We start from the raw sequence: 25,431 nt of genomic DNA, 5'->3' as shown, positions 1-25,431 counted from the left end.
GAACAGATCTGTCCTGGAAGAAATATAGCCAGAATGCTCCTTAGAAGCGAGGATGGCAAGACTTCACCCCATGTACTCTGTGCATGTTATCAGGAGGGCTGGTCGCTGGAAAAGTACAGAGTCAGGAAAAAAGAGGAAGACCCTCAATGAGTTGAAATGACACAGTGTCTGCAACAATGGGCTCAAACATAGCAATGATTTTGAGGTTGGCTCAGGACTGGGCAGTATTTTGCTCTGTTGTACCTGGGGTCACTATTAGTTGGAACCAATTCAACGGCACCTAACAGCAATAACCACACTCTGAATTTATCAGTCAGATTAATCTTTTCAAAATGAAGTTGGATGGTGGGATTTTTGTGCTTAAAATCATCTAATGCCTTCCTATGGCATCTAGAGTAAAACCCAGACTCCACATAAAAGACAAGATCCAATATGATCTGCTCCAAGCACCCACTCCTTCCTGTCTTAATCTTCTCTCTTGCCTTTCTAGGTATACTACCCTCCTAGCTGTTCCTTAAATATTCAAGGCAGACTCCCACCTTAATGCCTTTGCACTTGCTTTTTCCTTTGCTCATTCCCGAGATATTCACTTCACCCCCTTCAGGCCTTTGCTCCAATGGGGCCTACTGTGACCAGGCTATTTAAAACTGCTGCTATCCTCCATCCCAGCACCCTTGATCCTCCATACTCTGTTTCGTACCTTCTAACGTCTGTTTGATTTAGTTGTTTGTTGTGTTTATTGTTTGTAATCTGCCTCCACACATTAGGATATAACCTCCAGAGTGCAAGGATATGTTTCTGTTTTGTTCACTGATGTATCCCTTGAGCCTACAGCAGTAACCAGCACAGAGTAAGCAAGCAATAAATATTTGTTAAATAAGTACACAAATTAGAGATATAAAAGCAAGAAGAAAGGGCACTCTGGAATATTATCTCCTTTTAAAATCCTAAACACATCGATGGTGATAGAAGTCATTGTTATACATATTTAATTAGTGAAAAATCAGTCTCCATGCTAGACAAACCACCAAGTAAACCTTAAATTTGTAGAAAGGCTCTTCAATGAATTCAATACTGCCTCAAGAAAAGACTATTAAACAGAGCATGAAAAAGTAAAATACTTATGAAAATGAGAAATAAAATGCTCAAGGAGTAAAGGACTGTACCAGAGTCATCTACAAACATTCTAATTTTCTTCACAATAAAAATTGGGGTGAGTGAAAAAGCGGGTTCAAATTTCCCACAACTGCAGAAATGAAAGCTAATTCTGTATTCATCTCAGAATAGGTCTGCAAATTACAGTCAAACTGCTGGAGAAATATAAGAACACAAAACTCTAGAGTCTCCATAAGCCAATCGATTTGTTTGTGGATTCTCTGGGTCCCTTGTTCCTCCTTCTCACGTTTACTTACTGCCTAACGTGGCCACTTAACTGCTCGTCAGCAACTCTCACATGAGGGTGACCTAGAGAAACACAGCGGAACTTAAGCATGTTAAAGCTACTCTGTGATGGCATCCAGGAGAAGTCTGCTGGGATTGTGGTCTATTTCAGAGAACTGACTAAGACGAACACTGAGTATGTTCTTTGGAAATCAATTGCTAACATTGGCTTGAGCAATTCAGTTAAGTTGAGCACTAATTGTATGCAATTGTGTCAACGAGTAGAATAAAAAAAGGCATAGTATATTTGTAGGTACAAAAGAAGCAATGAAGAAAGGGAGAGGAGAGGGTGGAGAGATACAAGCCTCCGCTATAGAAATAAACTCCAGTCGTTGACCTAATACAATAGAAACACATCTAATATAAACAGGAACTGAGGCCAAACCTGATTCCACCACTTACTAGCAGTAGAAATTGGGTCAGGTTACTTAGCTTCTCAGAAGTAACTTCTTTTTTCTTGTAAAATGGGGATAGGAATACTTCATAAAGTTGTTGTGATTATTAAATGAATATGCAAAGCACCTAGTCCATAAAAGCAGATATCTGATGTCCCCACCCAAATCCCAGTTCCTATCACAATATTATGTGCCTATTTGCCCAAGTGTTGACAGTCATCTCATTTTAAGCATTTGCTCTTCCTTTAAATTTAGCAAGGATAAAGCCCTGAAGAAATATCTAGAGAGTAATTAACATATGGCTAAAACTATCATGGGAAATATAAAAAGATAGATTAAAAAGTACAACTGGGACCTGTTTTAAGAGAGGCAGCTTACTGATAAAAATGTGGGTTTTTTTCCTTCAATTGCACAGAAAAAAATATTATAAAAGCTTTATTTAAAAATTATAGCAAGGCATCTCTTGGAGGAGGGAAGTGATTTTCTTTTATACAAACCAAAGTGCACAAAAATAAATTTACTAAAATGTATATTCTGTGGGAAGAGGAATTTTGTCCCTGTCATTCATTACTGGCTCCCGTGAATAATGCCTGGCTTGTAATAGGCAATTAGGAAATATTTTGAATGAATATCGTACACACAGATTACAGTGTACTTGGCACTTAAAAAATAAGAGATACATAATAGCAAGCTGGAATTGCATTAACAGCTAGACAGAAGACAACACAACTACTCTTACAGTTTCTGAACCATCATTTATAAACTTTTGGAATTCTGCTGAAGAACTGATAACCCATATGTAATACATATCAGTATATACACATACAGATACAAAATGACAAATAACTCCTGATTCTGGGATAATATGATTTCTTGAAGTGATCTAAATAAACCTTTCATGATAACGAAGAAAGAGCATGGGTGGGTTGCGGGGCGAGGGAGGGACAAAGTAAAAATTTTCGAAACAAAATTTCTACTACTAGGCTTAAAAGCCAAGCTCTAAAATGGTGGTTTTGTTTATTTTTTTAAAAGACTATATGGAAAATTGCATTTAAATTCTTTGTTATTTAGACTTTAGGATAATATCTATACTACTAATAGGTGAGCAGAATTTACTGAATAATAATAAGATATACTAAATTCCAAAGCAAAATAATTTTGTAGAATGCTTAATATCAAAAAGCACCATAAATTTAAACTATAAACCACATAGGCTGAAGTGGGTATCTACAGATGTCCACAGACTATAAATGAATTCAAAGTTTGCCAAAGTAAACAGCACAGGCCTATGTAACTCTTTGCCAGTTCTCTTATAAAGCAGATGGAACCAGCAATCCAAAGAACAATGAAGGAGAGTTTTCTAAAGAATCATTTTCCCTCTAAAGTTGTAAAAGAGAAGAAAGGTCACTTTCTAATTTACTAGTTTACCTTAAGGTGTCCTTATCTTTTTCTTGATTGTACATATTTTTATGCATTATATTCTATTTATGCATTCTTCAGTAGCATCTTTATTTATGACTTTGTGAATCAACATCTTTGTGCTAGGAAGCGAAAGTCACTTAGCTAATTACACATGCTTGATGAGCTGCATAATAACCACTGCAGTATTGTACATTAGTTGAAGGCATGTAAATTACTGCAGTTATTCTCATTTGGGGAAAAAACAAGAGAATTTTTTTTTAGTTGTTTAAAATACCCTTGTTGCTTCCATATTCATCTTCTTAAGTATTACCATGTTCTTAACTCAAATCATGGCATCAATTAAAAAAAAAAAAGATTAAATCACATTATTACCAGTATAAGAAAGAAAAAAGAACAAAAACAAAACAAAACAAAACTCAACTTAATACAAGTACTTCTGATCTGCAGTTGAGAATTTTATTATATGAAGCTTCTTGCATATAATGCAATTCCAGTAAAACAGAACAGTTTAGACACTTCCCCCCTCCACAATGGTGTTGTAATGAAATCTGACTTGGTCCAGCCAGGAGAGTAGAAGTGCATAGAGAGATAGAATGTGCAGCACTAGAATATTAATATGACTTCTGTATGAAGATTGGAAATTCTACAAAGTTATGAATAAGGTCAAAATAACACTTAGATGATTTACTGCCACAGAAGATCATACTCTCCTAGGAGTGATTTACTGGATGTTATATAAAAATGGAGTGTGGACAAGCCACATTCAGATGCAAGCTTGCAGCTGTCAGTGTCTACATTTGCTCAGTCTGGCTAGAGGATGATTTGAAGGTTGATTAAATCGTAGCTTCTGAATCATGCTCTTCCCTATGTTTTAAAGTGTTTAACGTAAATATAAAAATGTTATAGTAATTCTAAGACTGCAAATATTTAGTATAAAATCTGCAAAATCTCAATCTCTTCTGGAAAATTAACTAAAAGTGAAAAGATTGTCAGGACAAAAATACCATTACTTAATAATGGTAATTGCCCAATATCCACGTCAAATTTATCCCATGATGAGAAAGTTCACAGGATATCCAGAAGGAGGCAAGAATAAACCAACAAACGAGAACACTAGGTTTGTGACTGAACTGATCAGTTTTTAAGAGGAACAGAAATCCGTATCTGTAGAAAATGTTTCAGAGATCAAAGTTGACCAGTTAGTAAAACAGCTTTGATTGGGTTCCTTGCAGGCAACATAATATCTGAAGTATCCTCTCCTTTATACACAAACTCAAAGCAGAAGTTCCAGAACACAAGGCACCACTAATGAGCTCTGCCAATGTTACCTACTCAGCTAGAACCCTCCTTAACCATCTTTCTATTCCTTGATAGCCTTCATTAAATTTCAAGTATCACCTAACCATTCACTTCCCAGTATCAGCATATCATCGTTAGGGAGAGTATCTTGTTCTTCCTCTGCAAGCTTTTCCCCCATTTTTTATTTCCACTTTTATACATACCTCCTTTTCTACATATTTTCTTGCCGGGTTTTCTGGCACATTCCTTGGATATTCTTTTTACTGAAAAATGAATAGAAGACTAGAAAATAACATGGCGCTCCATTACAGACCGCCGGAGCATGCAACACCACTATCTAACTTAATATGCTCCTGCATTTACTCAGTGCGAAAGATCCCCAATTTGTTGAGCCTGCACATGCAATGGAGAAATGTTGATGCATCTTCTCAGAAGTCATTCGGTAGGAAATGGAAATTAGGAACCCATTTCTACCTAAATACACGTGCTGTGGAGGAAAGATGAGTAGGCACAGGAAAAAAATAAGAACAGATAGACCAACATACATAAACAAAAAGAGCGACATGCACGCATGTAAAATATGTCTACATGCCAACAGGAAAAGCCATGCATGCTACCAATACACATGAATTAATATTGTTAGAACTTAGAATTGAAAAGAAATATATAAATAGATCTCCCTGTGGGTTTTTTTTTTTTTTTTTTCTTTTCCTGAAATAAACTCACCATCCTCAGTTGGGACATATATGTTTAAGTATAGGCAGTCTTCACTCTGGTCTTGTACATAGGAAGAAACCACATCCAAGTTATTAGTAAACCACACAGGAAGCATGACTTCTGGCAATCTGCCATCAATGATATTCTGGGGACATACAGGAGCAAACTGAGTGGCATTCCTGATATCTGCCCAGGGCGATGGTGGTTCTGGAGGCTGAAAACGATGCTCTCCTGTAGGTGGAGCTGCATATGGAACTCCAAGAAACTGAATAACAGGCCCCAAAATTTCATTATTGAGTTCTTTCTTAATCCCTCTTATCTTGCCAAAGTTTGTAGTCACCAATGGGTCCACATCATCCAATTTTTGTGAGATCACATGGGCAGCCTGAAGCAAACATCCCAACATACAGAGAGTCAATGAGGCACCCAATCCCTTGTGTACCAAGCACGCCATTACTGCTCTCCAAACATAATTTGGCCATGTGCATCTGGGCAGTGCCATGGTCCCACATTAGTTGTCTAGTTGTCTGGTTACAGTGAGGCAAACGTATTTGTATCCACTTGAGAAAGATTGTATAATGGTAGAATACGCCTCCAATTTCTTAAAGGTGAGCTTGTCAAGAAAAGCTCAGAAAGCTCTTCATGCAGCAAGTATCTCCCATTGATTTCACACGTATTGAAGCAGCATCTTCAATCACCACTATTTATCAGACCATATCCTATTGACCATTCTGTTTTCCATAGTAGCATCGTGGCGAGAGTGGCCATTGACTGCAGATTTCCCTCTTATAAATCAAATCCAGTTAGTTGCGTGTCTATATCCTAGAGAAAGTGAAAATAAATCATTAGTATGAACAAGCTAAAATAGACAGAGTGATAACTAGATGTTTTACAAGCTACAGAAATACATTAATAGTGGCTAGAGCCAGGTAAGTTAAATACTACCACAGGAAAATTATGGTTTGACATGAGATGACAGACGAAATAACCGATTATTAGATTACTAAGAAACTTGCCTGCTGACTTTATATACATTTAAGTGGAAGCAGACCTTGTCAAAATATAGTTTCAGGAGCATTTCACAGTACAGTATTTTTAAAATACCGAAGCTATGAAATTTCACCTGTGTTGATAGTCTTCAGTCACTTCAGGTGACAACAGAAAATGTACTCAAAATCAGAATCCAATATCAGAAAAAAACTTTTCTTTTTAAATTGGTATAGCATTAGTGGAACTTAAACAAATTCTCAAAGAATACTTTATATGTCTAAAAACAGACAAAAAGGTGGTCCCTGTCCAAGAAAATTAATACCTATTCAACTATAATCATTTAAGTGCAACGCCCTCATTAAATCACCCTCCTTGCTGTCTCTCAAAAGTTTGCAGAAAATCATCGGCTAAAGGTCTCCCACCTTAAATTAAAGTTCAAGAACTTAAAAGACAATATGGCTTTAGATACAATTTGAAAAAAGAGACAGAATTTGACATGATTATTTTTAGCAAACGTTATTTTACCATCTAGTTATTTTTTTAGATATCAATAAATTTGCAACTTGAAAATTAATTTATGATTCAAAGTCAGTATATTTTAAATCACAAATTCTGTTTTCTCTGTCTATTAGAGAGTAAAGGAGGAATATAACAAAAGAGTATAGTAGTTTTAAAAAAACAATCCAAATCATTGCACCTTGCATATCAACAAAAATCAAACATCTAACACTGTTTACACAGTTGAACTGAAAATGCATCAGATTAAAACGTAACATTCAGTGCCTTGCAATTCACAGTGCGATATTACATTAACTGCAAAATAGCATATACTCAGAAAGTGTATCTCCCTTTGTTAAATCAACCTTTTAAAGTGCTTACTCTGAAAATGATAGTGTTGGTTTGTATTACAGATGTTTCTACCCTGTCATATTATGGGAAGATTCGTGAAGAAGCTCTGGCCTGGCAGTGAGGCTGCCCTGACTTTGTATTATTTAAAAGGGGATTGTAAAAACTATACAGGGCAGCAAGAGATTTGGTTCCAGCCTGGTGTTCTTTAGCTCTCAACAATCCATCTTAAAAGGCAATAAGGAGATAAATGTCTCTCTTCAAGAATACTTCAGTCTGTGTTAATTTGAATCCCCTTGCTGTGAAAGCACATTACCATACAAAAGACAGGCTTAGACCCATCTGATTCCTGTCCCATATCTCCAGCATTTATCGAAGATTTAGCTACACAAACCCATTTCTGTTAAGAGTATATTATGCTTATTCTTGTGCAGAATCTTGGTGGGCCACAGCATGACTGCGTCTTACCTAGCTTACCTTTCAGTGTTAAAAAGCCTGTTTTTGACTCCTAAAATGGAGATTCTGTGGTGAGGCCTTGAAAGCCTCCACCACCATTTTTTATCCAGCCTAACCTTCAAATACAGCAATTGCTAAAGGTTCTTCTTCCCACATTTAGTCTCTCATTAATAATAAAAACACATGTTCGGTTGTTAACAAAGTAACATTCCTCTTTTGTACTCACAATTCTGAAGTGTGTTAAAATAAAGTGGCTCCTCTATCCCACTGTGTGCTACTTTATCACAAATTGGGAAGGTTTAGAATGCTGTATGCCACGGTGAATTCTGCAGTTCTAAGAATGTTTAGCTCCATTCTGAGGTTACCAAAATATTTCATTTCACACGGGCTTACCTGTATAGAGACCTATGGTACTGACTCCAAAGATTTTTGAGAAGTCTCTGTTACAACAGTAACAGTCATCCATGTCTAATATTCTAAAAAATGGCTTGTTTAATTAAATTACTGGAAATTTAAAAACATATATTCCTAGGTGTAAAGATTCTCAAATTTGTTCACAGGTTTTTTTGTTTGTTTTTTTATTTATCAGCAGGTGCTTAGTATATGCCAAAACCTCAGTTTTCACGCATTCATCTCATTTACAATAATCTTATAAAATGGGTTTCAGCAATTATGCTTTTTTACTTATGAGGAACGGAAACACAAAGAGGTTAAATACCTTGGCCAAGATCTCTCAGCTAATCAACAGAAGATCCAGAAACCCATTGGCATTTGATTTAAAGGCCATCCTCTTAATCATTGCACATGATACAGTCTCTCAATTCACAATTGACGTTTTAAAATCAAAGTGATCCTAGTGCATTTAAAATTGAATTGCAAAAGTGTTTTATGTTCCTTCAGAAGATACTGTCTAGGTAAATACTCTGACAATTTCATAGAAACAGATAAATTTAAATCGTCTACCCTGTTATTGGATATTTAGATTTTATTTTAATATAACGTATATATACATATAAATATATATACATATATACACCCTTCTTTTTACTAAACGCCTTTACATAGTTCAAGTGATCTCAGCTGATCTGGACTGACTGCACACTTATCACCAGAGTTGCCTGGTGCACGATGGTGACCCTTGGTCAATGCTATAAAAAAACAAAACCAAACTGCTTGCCGTCAAGTCGATTCTGACTCCTAACGACCCTATAGGACAGAGGAGAACTGCCCCCATAGGGTTTCCAAGGAGCAGCTGGTGGATTCGAATTGCCGACCTTTTGGTTAGCAGCCGTAGCTCTTAACCAATGCGCCACAAGGGCTTCTGGTCAATGCTGTACAATATATAAACTAAAGATAAATAAAATTCTGTAACCATGGGTCTGTGAGTTGTTTTGAGGTCAGGACATATCATCCTGTCAACAGCATTTAGTAATAATAACTGAATTTATCATTTGCATGTGGTTTCAGTGAAGACTGAGGGCTTTTGACAGCCAACACTGGTTGCATAGCTGGATGGTTCCTATGTGACCAGCTCACTATAGCAGAACCAGACCACCAGCAGATTTTTGGCTTCCTTGTGCCAAGAGGTTTTGCATGCACTCAGGTGGTGGTTCAAGACCTGGGGCCAAAGATATCCTGTGAAACCCAGCAGTAGGAAGACAAAGAAACATGAGTCTGAGATTTCCAAGTACCATTCAACACGTATCCTTTTCCTGCTGTTGCTGTACTGTATCCTTTGCTACAATAATGATGTCCAATGGGTATAACTATTTGTGTCCTGTGAGTCCTTTTAGCAAGAGAACACTTATGGCAACCAATGTATAATTAATTCACATAGTACGTACACTAAAATAGGATGTAGAAACAAATGGAAGCACACTAAGAGAGATATGCACAAAATATCGTTAGGGTTTAAAAGAGACAGGTCTATCTCCCACTGGTGGGTCAGGAAAGATTCAATGAATAAGGGAGAATTTGAGATGGGCCTCAAAGAATGAACAGGATTTGAACAAATACTGATACACACGGAAGGGATTTGAATCAGAGGTCACATTCTAAGAATAGTGGAAAGGATTTGTAATGGATCCTGTAACGCACACCTTCCCTTGGAGCAGCCTGCATTCCATTGACTGGTCCACACCAATTTACAAAGGTCCAGTATTCTTGTCTCAGCGCAGAACAACTCTGAAAGGGCCATCCTGGCTCTCGACCTCCCAATGGAACTGGGCAGAGAGATGAATTGTTTGTGATTCCCTCACCCCCTCACAGGTGCGGTTCTCAATGCCACTCCCCACAAAACGTCCTATAGACAAACCTCCATCTCAACACCTGCCCCACCCCCATCAGTCAGGAAACCCAACGTGTGATAGAAAGGAATGAAGAAGGCTTGCTTGAGGAGGGCACAGTGTAGTGCGTCTGGAGCATAGTAAATGAGGAGGAACGTTGAATGAGGCTGGAAAGGCAGGCTGGAGCCAAATCAAACAAGTCCTTCACTGAAAGGCCAGAGAGTTCGGATTTTATTCACTGGATGATGGAAAAGCACAACATATTCCTAGCAAGGGAGTAGTAGTATCAAATTTACTCACAGGAGAATTAAACTGGCAGTATTTTGGAGCCGGAATCTCCAAAGCAGTATGTTCATACCTCACCACAAGGTGATCAACTGAAGGGAGGGAAATAGAGTTAAACTTTGATTTATCATAATTTTTATATTAAAAAAAAAGAAAACAAAATTAAGCTTTGCTGATGTGAATATATTTTGCTGAAGATCATTCAAAAGCAGCTGCACCCGTATATCGACAGGGAACTGCCAGAAATTCAGGCCGGATTCAGAAGAGGACTTGGAATGAGGGATATCATTGCTGATGTCAGATGGATCCTGGCTGAAAGCACAGAATACCAGAAGGATGTTTACCTGTGTTTTGTTGACTATGCAAAGGCATTCGACTGTGTGGATAATAACAAATTATGGATAACACTGAAAAGAATGGGAATTCCAGAACACTTAATTGTGCTCGTGAGGAATCTGTATATAGATCAAGAGGCAGTTGTTCGAACAGAACAAGGGGATATTGTGTGGTTTAAAGTCAGGAACGGTGTAGGTCAGGGTTGTATCCTTTCACCAGACCTATCCAATCTGTGTGCTGAGCAAATAATTCGAAAAGCTGGACTATGTGAAGAAGAAAGGGGCATTAGGATTGGAGGAAGACTCATTCACAACCTGTGATATGCAGATGACACAACCTTGCTTGCTGAAAGTGAAGAGGACTTGAAGCACTTATGATGAAGATCCAAGCCTTAAGTCTCGATTACACCTCAACATAAAGAAAACAAAAATCCTCACAACTGGACCAATAAGCAAAATCATGATAAATGAAGGAAACATTGAAGTTGTCAAAGATTTCATTTTACTTGGATCCACAATCAACACCCAGGGAAGCAGCAATCAAGAAATCAAGACGCATTGCACTCTGTAAATCTGCTGCAAAAGACCTCTTTAAAGTGTTGAAAAGCAAAGATGCCACCTTTAAGACTAAGGTGCACCTGACCCAAGCCATGGTATTTTCAGTTGCATCATATGCATGCGAAAGCTGGACAATGAATAAAGAAGACCGAAGAAGAATTGATGCCTTTGAATTGTGGTGTTGGTGAAGAATATTGAATATACCACAGACTGTTAAAAGAATGAACAAATCTGTCTTGGAAAAAGTACACCCAGAACGCTCCTTAGAAGCAAGGATGGGGAGACTACGTCTTACATACTTTGGACATGTTATCAGGAGGGATCCGTCCCTGGAAAAGGACATCATGTTTGGTGAAGTACAGCGTAAGCAAAAAAGAGGAAGACTCTCAATGAGAAGGATTGACACAGTGGCTGCAACAATGGGCTCAAGCAAAACAACGAGGATGGCGCAGGACTGGGCACTGTTTTGTTCTGTGGTACATAGGGTCACTATCAGTCGGAACTGACTCGACGGCACCTAATGACAACAACAATATGGATATATTGTTTAATACCAGTGTCTTCAGCTAGTTATGTGATACATAGAGCAGTTGAGGTGTTCTGGGAAAGGTGGGTAGTTCTACAAATGGTTTGCAATGGTGCCATGTTGTTGTTGTTATTGTTATTGTTCACTTTCAATGCACAGTGATGCACTAGGGTCCACATCACTGGATAAGTACATTTATAGATTTTTTTTTAACAAGTTGAAATTGAAGTTACTCGACAACAGTGCACAATTAGATTAACATTTTCCCATGAAATAAATATGGATTGAAGAAAATACTAGCAATGCAATGACAAGTAAAGAACAAGTAACTGGCAGAAATGAAATTTCTCCTGTTTCTCGTACAACTTCTTCTTTAGCTACATTACAAGATTAAAAACAATGTATATCTAATCAGATACAATAACAAATCACACAAAAATATTTGAACACATCAAATATGGATTTATATTCATTTCCTTATTATAAACTGTGTCTTAAGAATCTGTATGACTTTGGAGATTAACAAATAAATGATGGAATAAAAACATCATGATTAACAAGACATTTCAAATATTTATTTTATCTATCTCATATTTTTAATGGCTATTTTTGAGTATGTTTTGCAATATGCATAAAAATATTTATGTAGGAGTATATGTTGAGCTACTTCTGAAAAATCAACAATTGAAAACCCTATGGACCAAGGTTCTACTTTAATACACGTGGAATTGCCATGAGTTGGAATTGACTCCATGGAAAATGGGTATATATATATATACTTTATACTCAACTAGAGTTACATTATTAAAAACATACGATTACATGATCACAAAGGTGTTGGGACCATTACCTTAGTAAATGCATCAGTGATAAAGAAACCAGAAACTACTTTACTTTCATGTTCAGTTTGAAGTGAACATAACTTCACTGAACATCAACCAGTGGAGTGTTCACTTATGTGAAAATGATGATAACAAAAACAACTAGTATTATCGATCACCAACTGTTTGCTAAGCTCTGTCCAAAGACTTTACATGCTTCGTGTTATTTAGTCCTCACAACAGACTAGGCAAGCACTCTTATTTGAGATGGAAGAAACTGAAACTTTTGGGGCTAGATAACTCTCAAGGGCACACAAAACCAGGAAAGGACAGATCCAAGAAAGAAACTGGGATTGGCTAAACCCAAAGCACATGCCCTGAAATTTTCTGACACACAGCAATGTGTGTTGCTCCCCACTGAGACCAACGCAATGAAATCATATGCTCAGGAGGAGAATCTGAGGAGATTAAAACACACAGACATCAACGGGGGGAAATAAAAGTGCTGCCGATGAGCTTGCTGGGGTTAATTAATCGGCATAATTTACAGCAGTTTCAAACAGTGTGGTATTGAGGCTTTTTCCAACAACACTCTGTAACTTGGGGTGGAGTCAGTGGTGACAGAAGTCAGGTTTGGGGATAAACAAAGTAAGAATTTCAAGTAGCAAAGGTTATAAGAAATGGTAATTCTACTACTGAATAGGTTAACTAAATTTGGGTAGGGTACAAGGAGAAAAAAGTGAGAGAGAATAAGAACCAAGTGTTAAAAAGTGTCTACTCTGAGATGGGAATATCAAAGTTCAAGATCTTGATCATGTAGGAGTTCAAAGAATGTCATGGGCTATGTTGTGGCTATGCCAACATGTAGCTATTGTGAACTGATACAGTGGCAAGCATATTCTTCCATGACTATCATTAATTAATAACTGGATTAATGGTTAGCACAAACTAAGCACATAACTTGGTGCCAGACACTGAGCTAACTGCATCATCTCATTTAACTGTCTTTAGATACTACGAGGTAGAGATAATTATCATCTCCCTGTAACAGATAATTAAGCTGAAGTTCAGAAATACAAATATGAACATTCTTCTATAAACAAGAACAGAGTTTTATGGGTGCAGTGAGCTCCAACAAATAGAAGGGAGTACAGACAGAAGAACTAATAGACTCGAAAGATAACTCTAGCCTACTTTTTAATTTTGCCCAGAGCCTCCTTCTAGGAGGTAGGGTGAGCAGGCCCCAGTAGTTTGCCAGAGTTAAGTTCGTTCTCTTTTCTTCTACAGAAAATGTAAGTGCTTCTATTTGTCCTCTTACCCCTTGGGCTACTTCCACTCTAAATGCACCTCTCCAATGATTTAAGAAAATAACAGAGACAATGGAATGTTAAGGAGAAAAGACAACCTAAAATTGTGACTGTAATAGGGGAAACAAATTTTACCAATAAAATACTCTAAAGAGTAACGAAAAATAAAACATGAGTACACTGCAGAGGTTATACCTGGCAGCAAACCTTCCTTAACGAGTAAACAATATTAATGAAAGGCAACATGGTACACTGAGAGCAGTGGTCAGTGGGTTGGACCCAACTTGTTCACCAAGAGCTTTCTCCCTGGGAATGCTCTCCCCATCAGTTTCTGCCTGAAGGGAAGCATGTCTCAAGGCCTGGCTCAAATGGCAGCACTTTCTTCCCTGATCCTTTCTAGTCACAAAAATATCCCCTTCCCTCAACTTTCAAAGCACTTGCTTCCTTTCTTGTAACTGAACACACAATACCTTTTATCACAGTAATGTGTAATCTCAGTTTCCTTCTCCATTGTTTCATTCAGTAGACATACAGTGCCAGGCACTGTGGAGGCCAACATGAAGAGGACAAGCATAATGCTGATTCCCGTGGAAACTGCAGTTCAAAGGGGAAGACAAGCTATGCAAATAGTTACACAGATAATGATTTAACTAAGAAGGATAATGCAGGGTGCTAAGAGGGTGACTATCAGAGCAGACTGATCAAGGGGGGATTCCCAGGATAAGAAGCATGACCTTTCTGAGGATGTGACCTGTAAGACTAGACCAGAAGGATGGGTAGGAGTTGGCAAGTGAAGACCACGGGACAGAGTGTGTCAGGCAGAGGCAACAGGAAACCCAAATGCCATGGAGATTGGGGCTTTCCAGAAACAGAAGACCAGTACGACTTGAGAGAAGGGTGGAAAGTCAGGCAGGAGAGAAGAGAGGCTGATAATTCAAGAATTTGAGGGTCATTTTAGGGATACGAGACCTTATCTCAAGTGTGAAAATAAGAGTTAAAACACAAAAATGACTCTTAAAGTCTTTTCAATCATTGATTTTAATAATCACCTCCAGCACGATGCATTACATGCTATGTTCTCAGAAAACAGTTCTTGAATGAACAACCCATTCATTCATTCATTTTATTATTTTTCATCAGTCAATGCTCCCCCAAATTTTATTTATCTGTCTGCGATGCCAGACCTCTGTGAAGACATTAGCTTAATTACAGCTGCAGCAAGAGTGGGTGAAATGGAAAAGAGGTGGAACAAATTAAAGTACAGTGAAAATTCCTCACCATAAGGGGATGTGCCTACGTGAGCATACAGACTGGTGGCTAACTTGCTAACTCTCTGACACTCTTTGGAATTCTAAGATGCCATAACAGCTTTTCTGACAACACAAAGGAAAAGCGATAGCATTTCCCTCTGCATTATATAACTGAATATTTTTGCTATGACCATCACTAAAACTAATGGCTAAACAATTGGAGAGGTTTTTGTTTGCTTGCTTTCTTCTGTTTGGTTTGGCTTTGTGTATGCCCTGGTGGCACAGTGGTTAAGCATTTGGCTGCTAACCAAAAGGTCAGCTGTTCGAATCCTCCAGCTGCTCCTTGGAAACTCTACCGGGCAGTTCTATTCTGCACTATAAGATTGCATGAGTTGGAATTGACTCGATGGCAACAGGTTTGGTTTCGGTTGGTGTGTGTTTAGCTTAAAAGCTGAAACAAGCCATTTAACATTTAACTATATAAGTTTTAGTTTCTATTTGCTTTGAGTTTACTCTCCTATAAAATCTCCAAACACTAATTGTTAAATCTAAATTCTGCTTAGGAGTCTTGACTTCCAAACGAGAAGAGTGAAGGGGGTGAGGGGCAGGAATTACTGAGAGAGCATGCTGAAAAAAAGGCATGGGCAACAGTTTTAATGTATACGTAAAATACTTCCAGACACTTTTTAAAAACCAGTTGGTGACCCTGTGATCCCCCAGAAGAAAATGAGCAACATTCAAGAGCTCAGGAGAGACAGACAGGTGGAGCTGATTACTTTCCTTGATATTAAATTAATGCTTTTGTCTGAAAAGGGCCACCTTTGGGTCACAAGTCATTGCTTCCAGAAGCAACTTAATTATGCCTGCCAGTATCCTTATAGAGAAGCCAGTACAACCTAAGAGCAGTGCTATGTTCTCAATTCACTCTTTAAGCTTATTTTTGTTTTTAGAGAGTTGCTAGTGCCTGGGAAAAGTGGTGAATTGCCATTCCTGGTGCCCTGCTTAATTAAAGCTCTCTTTTAAAAAAATCCCTTGTTGCCAGAGAATAGCGACGACTTTGGCAGAGGCAGTACTGAGCTTCTCTGCCATGGCCCTGTGCCAGGGTATGTCAATCTTGACCCTTTGGAGGATGATTAGCAGAGAAAGGGTAGTTCAACCTTTGTGCCCATTCAGTCCCAGGCTTCTGCTGGGATTGGCAAATAGTATTGTGACTATTGTTTAAGGAGTAACTGTCTACTAGGAACCAAACGAAGACCACCAACTCCGTTCACATAAGGCACCAAACAGTAATAATGGATTTCTGTCACTCCTGACCTGCCTTAGATCTCAACCAATGCACCAAAGTGGAAAGAATATTACACTAGCAATCTTCTTCTGATATCCACATCCTTTATTTTCCCCTCACAATACAGTTCCGCTAATAACAACGATCACAAAACTTAAACAATGCTCTATTCATGGGCCCCTTGTGTAACAGACATTAATGAACAGATATTAAGGAGAATTTAATATATACATAGAGTATAGTTTCTAAATGAAATCATCACTTGAATAATATTGAATAATAAGGAGCTTGAAATTATAAAGTGAAAAGAGATGAAAAAGGTTTTAATTAATGACCAAAACTCCAGACTTCATTACATAGTAAATCTTGCTGTCTTGGTGCCCATTTTCTACTTATTTGAAATCATTTTTAATAATTCCCAACTTCCTTAAGATATCATAATTTCTTCATGGCAGAAAAGGACTCTAATGTACCTTTTTAGTAAATTATACAGAAATAATCTCATTACACAATGTAAGTCTTGATTAAACAATGTATCGGAATAAACTAAATACACTCTATATACAAAGACTATAAAAATGCTTCAATAATTATTTATCTTTGATTAAGATTCAATCTTTTCTAGGGAGAAACACACAAAGCATTAAACAAACTAGACAAAATTCCTGCCATCATGGAGGTTATACAGACGATTACTACAGAGTCCCTGGGTGGTACAAATGGTTAAAAATCTTGACTACTAACCAGAAGGTTGGAGGTTAAAGTTCAGCCAGATGCACCTTGGAAGAAAGGGCTGATGATATGTTTCCAAAAAATCAGCCATTGAAAACCCTATGGAGTACAGTTGTACTCTGACACATGTGGCATCACCATGTGTTAGAGTTGACTGGATAGCAACTGGTACTTGTTACAGTACTCTTTCAACTATACAAAATGGTTTACCTTTATAAATGCAGTAAGCTGTCAGACAATCTTACTAAAGACCCGGCCTCTAGATAGTAGGAACTTTGGCATCAGCCTCACAGTAACATACGCATTAGAACACTTGGCACCGTTAAAGAGGTAACGGAACGGGTGACTTTCTTACCCTTAAGAAAAAGGATAGATAACACTGTCACTTGTATGTAAAGTTTTGGACAGCTAAGTAATTAAAACTAAAAATGACGGATGCACTGACTTGAAACATAATGGTTACTGAAGTGAACCTATATTTCTTTTAGCACTATGGCTAACTATTAAACGGCTCAAGTATTATTTTCAGGTGTGAATACTGTAATAACTGTTGATCGATGTCATATGTAGTAATCACTGTTATCCTGGTCAGTTCTGTCACAGGAGATGTGATGTCCTATAGGGAAAATGTAGACTAATGATATTCCCAACTTGGTTTTTATCAAATCAATATCCCCTGAATTCATGTTTGGCCTTGCTGAATTTTAAGCATAGTATCTCATATGACAATATCAACATATTCATCACTGTAACTAAAAAAAAAAAGGAAAACACTTTTCAAATTACTTTGTAATATTAAAAATAACTCTATGTTTTCTGAAGACCCAACAGTCATTTGGTGTATCAAAAAATAAAGCACTACTGTTACACAAAAGGAGGCTTGGTGGTGCAATGGTTAAGCACTCAGCTGCTAACTGAAAGGTTGGTGGTTCGAGCTCACCTAGCGGCTCCGCCAGAGAAAGACCTAGCAGTCTGCTTCTGTAAAGACTGCAGCCTAGAAAACCCTATGAGGCAGTTCTACTCTGTCACATGGGGTTGCTATGAGTCGAAATTGACTCAAAGGCACCTAACAACATCAACAACTGCTATATGTAAGTGACGCCAAACATCTGTATAAGAATGAATCGGTATATCAGATGGATATTTCCAGAAAATAATTGTTAAAGAACATGTATAAGACCTTCATATTACTGCTTGGCTTCTTACTTTTTCCAGAATGTATCTATGTTATTTAGATACAGGCAAAACGTAAGAAAATCAATTCTCAGGAAATCCTTTCTTAATACTCTACTTCTTCCCAACTCCTACCCTCTAATGCACACTGCCACCACCAAATAAATAAGTAAACAAACAAATTAATAAATCTACTTATTTTACCAAACTATGCCAAAAATTAAACAGAATTATAGAGTCAGGTAAACTTATAAATAAGTAGTTCTCCTACTGAAGCATCACCTTCAGCACACCCAAAGAGATGTTTTGGGCTTCAGCACATAGCTCTAATTGCAGGCATACAGTGTCAGAAAAGTAGGCTACAGAAAAAGAAAAGATTACTGTGCAGCCCATAATACCAAGGAAACTGGTATTATGTACAAAAAGTGTGGCTGGATACATAGTTAAAATACTGAACTAAAATTGCTATAGAAACCAGGGAAATGTGAAAAAACTGTGGAAAGGTACATATTTTCTATTTCATCAGTCAAATCCAAGCTCATCAACTGAAAGGCAGGTCCTAGGATGGTGACTACATTATGTAGGCCTAGTCTCAGTCTGGAGCTCTATTTCCTGTGATGTATCACTGTGGTTTTTTGATTTTACATCTGTAGCAGGAACTTGTATTTGTTCCAAAATGAATTTCATGCTCAACTTGTTTTTCTTAATTAAACTTCCTTTAGCAGTCCCTAATATGTGTATTATTAAAACTCATTAGTCCCGTTCATGCTTGCCTGTCACTTTTTGGCTACACATTCATATACTGAAGTTCTCTGCTGCTATATATAGGAAGAAAATTAAGTAATAAATACGGGGACTTGAACGTTTTATGAGTGTCAGGATGAGAGAGTGCCTGCAAGGCCCATAAGCTTTCACGCAAAAGAGGCATTACTGCTAAAGCTAACGTGCTGATACATCTCTGATCTATAAAGTCTGCAGTAATGGCAGCAGTAAAGTGTTTTGCCATTGACTAGAATATCTCTTATATGCAACGGAAATAGGCACAGAAGAGATTATATTGACTGTTATAAAAGGAATTTATATAAAAATCCCCCAAAAGTTTAATGTCCAATAATTTTAAATGCCTAGAGTGATTTACTAGTTTTCTCTGACTTCAGTTAAGCTGAGAGTTGGCAACCTTCCTCTTTCACACAGGTTTGCTACCAAAGAAGTGTGTGTGTGTGTGTGTGTGTGTGTGTAGGGGGTCTGTTCTGAAGGTAGAGATAATTCACATCATTTTATAGCAACATAGCAATATTTGACATTATCAATGTGATTTCATCAATAACAAAACAAAAATAACCAAACCTGTGACAATTAAGGAGTCATTCTTTTTAGTAACAGTTGAGAATGTTCCTATCCCAAAAGTTGAGATGTTAGCTACCTTGCTCAAAATATTTTTAATTATCTTTTAGAAGTTATTTAAAAGCATATCTTAGATTCATCAAAATAATTCACTATTTTACTGCCTTGTGCTTTTCAAATTTGAGATATTAAAAATTAAAATTTCAGAATCACTGAAAGTGTATTTTTGCATTTCTTCATAAAGCAAAAGAGATGGGAGATTTGAGCTTTGGGATGCCATGTGTTCAATTTCAACAAATCATTAAAAAAGGATTGCCCTTTTCATTTTGCTTTCAATTAAGAGTGTGTAGTAATTTTCTTTTTAAAAAAATCGGTTAATGTAGAATGACATTTAACTGTAGTTAAGAATCTCAAAATTATAGAAAGGGGTTTCAGCAAATGTGTTAGCCTTCTCTGAACATTAGGCCAGTTAGAACACATGGGAAGCTTTCGAAGGATAGGTGCAGCTGTCAAGCAAAGCTCCAGCGAATGCAACATCAATTTTTCCATAGTGATAAGCTTTGGGGAATCGAATGCTATTTCTTGCCACTTACATTAGGAACTGTGTTTGCTATTTTCAGGGCTAATTAAGGGCTTCCATTCCTTTACCCCAAACTACCACATTTTGCGTTACTCTGAAGCAAAGTTAGAACAGTTGACCAAGGCCACCATGTTCTTTGTAATAATCATAACTAAAAACATGTATTTGTATAAGACAGAGCAAAGTGTAATTAATTGTCTAAGCGAACTCTTCTGCGTTTTCAACAGTTCTTGGAGTGATCCACACGATTAGTGGAGAACATTTATCTAACTGGTTACCTTGTTCTTCATTTACTTGAAGAATTTTGTGGTGTGTGGTTTTGTTATATTTATTTCCATCTGTCTTGGCCTTCTAAAGTGGATGGACTATCTGTAATGTGTATCTAGCATTTGTGTAGGAATTGCTTTTAGAAATAAAGACCCCCACCACCACCACCAAGCAGATGATACCAAAGAGTAGGACGAAGTTTCCCCTTTTCATTGTCACTGCCAAAAGAGCCTATAAAAAAGGAGTAGAAAGTATCAATTATTCTTGACAGAGAAATATATTGTTTAGCCGTGACAAAGGCACTTTCAGCTAAGTCTCTGCTTTAGCACTATGGGACATGCCATGACCACTGATTCAATGGTTTCAAAATATGTAAATCAACTTTTCAAAGGAGGTCTTTCTCATGTTTTAAATTCTCCGTCTACTTTTAAATCAATGTGCAAGTGTCTTGTACTGTTTAGGTCTTGAATTGTAAAAAACAAAACAAAACAAACCCAGGGTACAATCATATTCTCAAAAGTGCTACCAACCTAACATTCACCCTTCATTATTTATCTTCTGTCATTATTTAATGTTATTTACTAGCTGCTTTTTTATTAATTTAAACTTCAAAAACAGATATTAAATATTACTGGACTGTGTGGCTAGGAGCAGCGTCTAGAATAGAATGATGTAATAATACACATACCATCCTTTCTTCTAGCTCTAGTCTGCTAGACTAGAATCACGTGACATAGCAGTGTAAAGTAAAGGCAAACTGAGCCTTTCAGATAGCTCCTTAAAGATTAACAACTGAGCTTGTAGATACTATTTATTGCTACTTTTATAAACTTTTGAGAAGCTTACATAAAGTCTGTATAAAAAGTAAATATCTAACTTTTTAGAATTCTTGAGACAAAAGTTGTATATTTTATTGTTTCATCGTGTGCGTGTGTGTGTGTGTGTGTGTGTGTGTGTGTGTGTATGAATGACATATGCGTTTACTTCAGAATCAGAATCAGATTTAAGAAACACACACACCCCCAGGAAGAAACTTTGGTGAGGCTCCTCTTTTAATAACCAAGTATCTGAGGTATCTGGAATTCCTGAAATAAGTATTTGGACTATGAGTGTGCTTCAGATGACACTGAAGAGTTGCCTTTCCTTGAGTTCACACATACATAACAGAAAAGCTTCAATGCTAAAACCATAAAGGTATTTACAAACATTTCATAACCTGTAAGCAAAAACTCCTGGAAAAATACTTGATGCTGTACTTCAAAAGATTAAAATGTATAAAATATGGTATTTTATATTTTAACAATTATCTATTTCCATTTTATTACAATGCATTTAAATGTCTGAAAGCTTAAAATGGAATGAATTGGCATGAAATAGAAAAGAAGCCAACTAAAACTATGATGCTGAGATGTCAGGGGGAAAAAGAGGGGGGGGCATAGCATTAACCTATTTAACGCAAGATTGGAACATCTGTATACATCTCTTAAGTAAATCAATTATTTATGTGTAATGGGTCTTAAGCCTTCTGTATGCCAAAACTGGTTCTGAATAATACGCTTTTCTGGGTTTCAAAGCAACTTTTAGTTTTCTAAGTCAATTAATATTCACTCATTTGAGTGATTAATCTTAATTATATCTGCTGAAACTAGTCTTTCTTCTGCAAATGAAGATGTTTAACTTGTAAGCTACATTTTCTTTTTTTAAATTAAAAACAATTTCCCTGAATTCGGCTTCAAGAAATTGTCTGGGAACGCGCGCGCACCGCTCAGTCGGAAGAAAAGCCAGTAAGTGGCGAGGCAGTCAGGGCAGGGATGCATCAGAAATGCAGCCGGCTGCCTGGCGCACTCACCAGCCTGGGCCCTCGGCAAAAAGGCTGCAACGCCGTCTTGGGCTCGTCCAACTCGAAGAAAGTTACCTCGGACTGTATTACAGGAAGTCGTGCAAGTGCATTACAAGACATCGTGTGTGGCCAGTCACCCACTCGTACTGTCTGCATCTGATGCAGTGACCCTTTAGTGTTCAAACGAGAGAAGAAGGAGGCGCGAGGGGGCAGGGAGAGACAGAGAGAGGGAGAACTAGTGACAATATGAAAGCGGCTAATTCCCCCTGCAAAATTCCCCTAAAAGCCAAGGCAGCCGCCGCCGAAACCGCGGCCGAAACCGCGGCCGAAGCAGCAGAAATTTCTACTTAGGCTTTTCCCTCCCTACAGGCACGGCTGCCTCCTCTCCTTAAAGTATCAGTAGGAAAAGCCACTGAATCCAAGAGAGATCTCCCAACTGAGAGATTTTCAATACAAAGTTCAGAGCTCGGAAGGCTGCTTGGCTTCCCCACCGACGCCACAAAATAAGATTTTTTTTTTTTTTTTTAGTTCGATATAGGTAGCTCCCTAGCGATCCACCAGGATATGCGCGAAGTGGTTTTACAGTACCCTTCGCTTTCCATTTCACAGGCGCCGCGTCGCAGCACCTCCGCGCAGTGGCACAGAAAGCCAGACAGCCCCCTCCCAAATAAGAGAGCCACAAACTTACCCTCGGTAAGAGCAATCCATGGAGGGAGGCCCCTCGTCTTCCCCCAGTCCCCTTCCAATAATTCAAGGAGACAGTTCTACAACACTTCGCTGTCAAATTCCAGCTGAAATCGTCGAAGTATTTTCCAGTTTCTAGACGCTTTTTTGGAATCTCGAGTACCCGGTAATTCTTGTTTTAGGATTCAAGACGCTTTTTTTTTTTTTCCTTTAAGTAGGCGCAACCCCAGTTTTGCCTCCCCCCCCCCACTCCCTTTATTTTTATTCACCCACGGACACTTCCAAAACGTGTCGATTGCTCCTTCTTGCTTTCCAGATGCAACCATAATCCAGAATCCTCGGGACCCAAAGCCACCTCCATGTAAATCCGACCATAAGGCAAAAAATAAAAATGATCAAACAACGTTACTTCTTTCAGCTGCAATCAGATAATCCTACTAATCCAATAGATTTATCTCGATTGGAAATTGACCTCAAAAATAAACTCCCGGCGCTGATGTCCAGTGGAGCGATTTCGTAGCCCTGTTTGGGTGACCAAAAGAACTGTGGTCTTTCTTTCTTCCTTTTTTAAAATCTTTTTGGATTCTGGGTGCACTGCTCGCAAAAAATGCCGAGGACCCTGGTTTTCTCCTAATACAGGTTTCTACTCCAAATCAGTGCAGGATGAAAAATGGTACAAAGATACCCCTAGTGGGTAGACGCGATATTGCAGGGATCTCACTTTTTTTTTTTTTTCATCCTCTCTCCTCACCTTTTTTTTTTCCCCTCCCCATATAGATAGATAACTGGCTGCTGTAGTATTTAAACACGAAGAAGGCTGAACCGAGATTAACATGAATAGTATATGGCTGCTTGAATAAATTGTCTGATCTTTCTTCTTTGTTTTACTTTTAAAGACTGAATCTTCTGTGCTTATCTCTTCTCAGTATTCCATCTTTTTTCTTCAGAATTTTCCCCCGTGCAATTTAGTAGTTAAAATGCCAATTTGAGGGCAGCACAGTGATTTCAAAGTAAATGTATCTGTTTCCTGGGTGACTATAGAGATCAAAAGAAGCCTCAGTCTTCCTGAGATATGCTGCTTTTAGAAAAACTGTTCACATGTTGCTTCCTTTAAAGGAATATGGTTATAGTTATGATTATAGTTATTTTTAGACAAGTTCTTCTCATTTTAAACTTTTGATGTTCATTCAGAAAGCAGATGATGGCTCCTGTGAGCCTGTGGTCAAAGAGCAAGACCTAAGAGTCATTATATTGACCTCAATGCTACTTACATGAATCCTTTGGAATTCAATGACTTGATGATTATCACTAGCATTTTTGACAGGTTTCACATAAAAAGTCAACACAATGAATTTCAGGACTTAGTTGTGCAAAGCAGTGCTTCCCAAACTTTAATCTGCCTACCAATCACCCCAGAATCTTTTAAAAAATGTGATTCTGATTCTGTAGGTCCAAGGAAGGGCTGATACTCTGCATTTCTAAGGAGTCCCTGGAGCACACTTTGATTATTAAGGACCTGGGAAACTAGGAAAGTTGGGTTCATTTTCATGCTGGTGGGTGCAGTAGCTGCAAGGACTCTAAAATCTTCATTCTTAACTGATTAAATACTAAGTCTTTTTTAGTGTAAGAACTGTCGAGTCTAGAGACCTTCTTTCTATCAAAGGTTTTGCTGTTAACTGGCTACAACTTTGAGCAGTCACTTTTTTGCCCATCATTAATTTTTCTATTAAAATTAAGGGCAAATCAAAATAAACGGACAAATATACATGTTCCTGGATGACAAAATTCAATATTGTAAATTAATTCAGAAAGTTAATTATGATTAAAATCCCCTTACAGTGTTTCATGAAACTTAAAAAGTTAATTCTAAAATATGTTTGCAAGAGCAAAGGGTCAATGAGTCAAGACAATTTTGAAGAAGAAGGTGAAAGGAGTTCCTTTATTAGCTATTAAGGCTTATTATAGAGTGATAGTAATTGAAGCAATGTGGCTTTGGTTCAGGGATAGAAAATAGTCCAATAGAACAGAACACAGAGCCCAGAAATCTAGCCATACACTTATAGAAACTTGATAAATAACAGGTTAACACAAAAAGCAATGAGGACAGATGCATTATTTGACAATAGATTAGCCGTATAAAAACAATAATATTAGTTTCTAACTTCACATCACACCTAAATATGTATTTAAGTAAGCTAAAGACCTAAAGATACAGAGCAAAACTTTTAGAAGGAAATAGCTTTATGATTTGAGGTGGGTGGGAAGAGAATGGTTTAGTAAAGTAGACATAAAAAGCAAGTTTTTAAAAGAAAAATATTAAATTTGATAAATTAAAGTTAAAAATCATGTACATCAAAAAAGTCAAGACTGAGATGAAGAGAAGATATTTGCCATGGAAGTAACCAAAGAAGGATTAGTATCCAAATATACAAAGATTTCTGTATACCCATGTTCATTGCAGCAGTGTTCACAATAGTAAGAAGATGGAAACAACCAAGGTGCCCATCAACAGATGAATGGATAAACAAACTATGGTACACTCACACAATGGAATACTACCCAACAATAATAACAATGATAAATCTGCGAAGCAT

General features: G+C 37.5%; 1 protein-coding gene across 6 annotated transcripts in view; it reads right to left on the bottom strand.

Moving 5' to 3' along the window:
- The window catches only part of NLGN1 (neuroligin 1), a 1,020,111-nt gene that overhangs the window by 828,777 nt on the left and 165,903 nt on the right, over window positions 1-25,431 (bottom strand). Inside the window, exons 1-3 of one of the 6 annotated variants that reach the window (XM_012557584.1) lie at window positions 22,842-22,955; window positions 5,283-6,095; window positions 4,760-4,819 (exon numbers count right to left, since the gene is read on the bottom strand). In XM_012557584.1, the coding sequence (XP_012413038.1) occupies window positions 4,760-4,819; window positions 5,283-5,775 (553 nt within the window). In that variant the 5' untranslated portion in view covers window positions 5,776-6,095; window positions 22,842-22,955. Of the gene's footprint in view, window positions 1-4,759; window positions 4,820-5,282; window positions 6,096-22,841; window positions 23,193-25,431 lie in introns of those variants that run through there. The other 5 variants (XM_004383486.1, XM_004383483.1, XM_004383485.2 and 2 more) reach the window with 5 other exon arrangements.

Source organism: Trichechus manatus, unplaced genomic scaffold (assembly GCF_000243295.1).
Source record: "Trichechus manatus latirostris isolate Lorelei unplaced genomic scaffold, TriManLat1.0 scaffold00110, whole genome shotgun sequence".
Taxonomy (NCBI): Eukaryota; Metazoa; Chordata; class Mammalia; order Sirenia; family Trichechidae; genus Trichechus; species Trichechus manatus.
The sequence above is the reverse complement of the archived record's forward strand: the minus strand, read 5'-3'. Positions and strand labels throughout refer to the sequence as shown.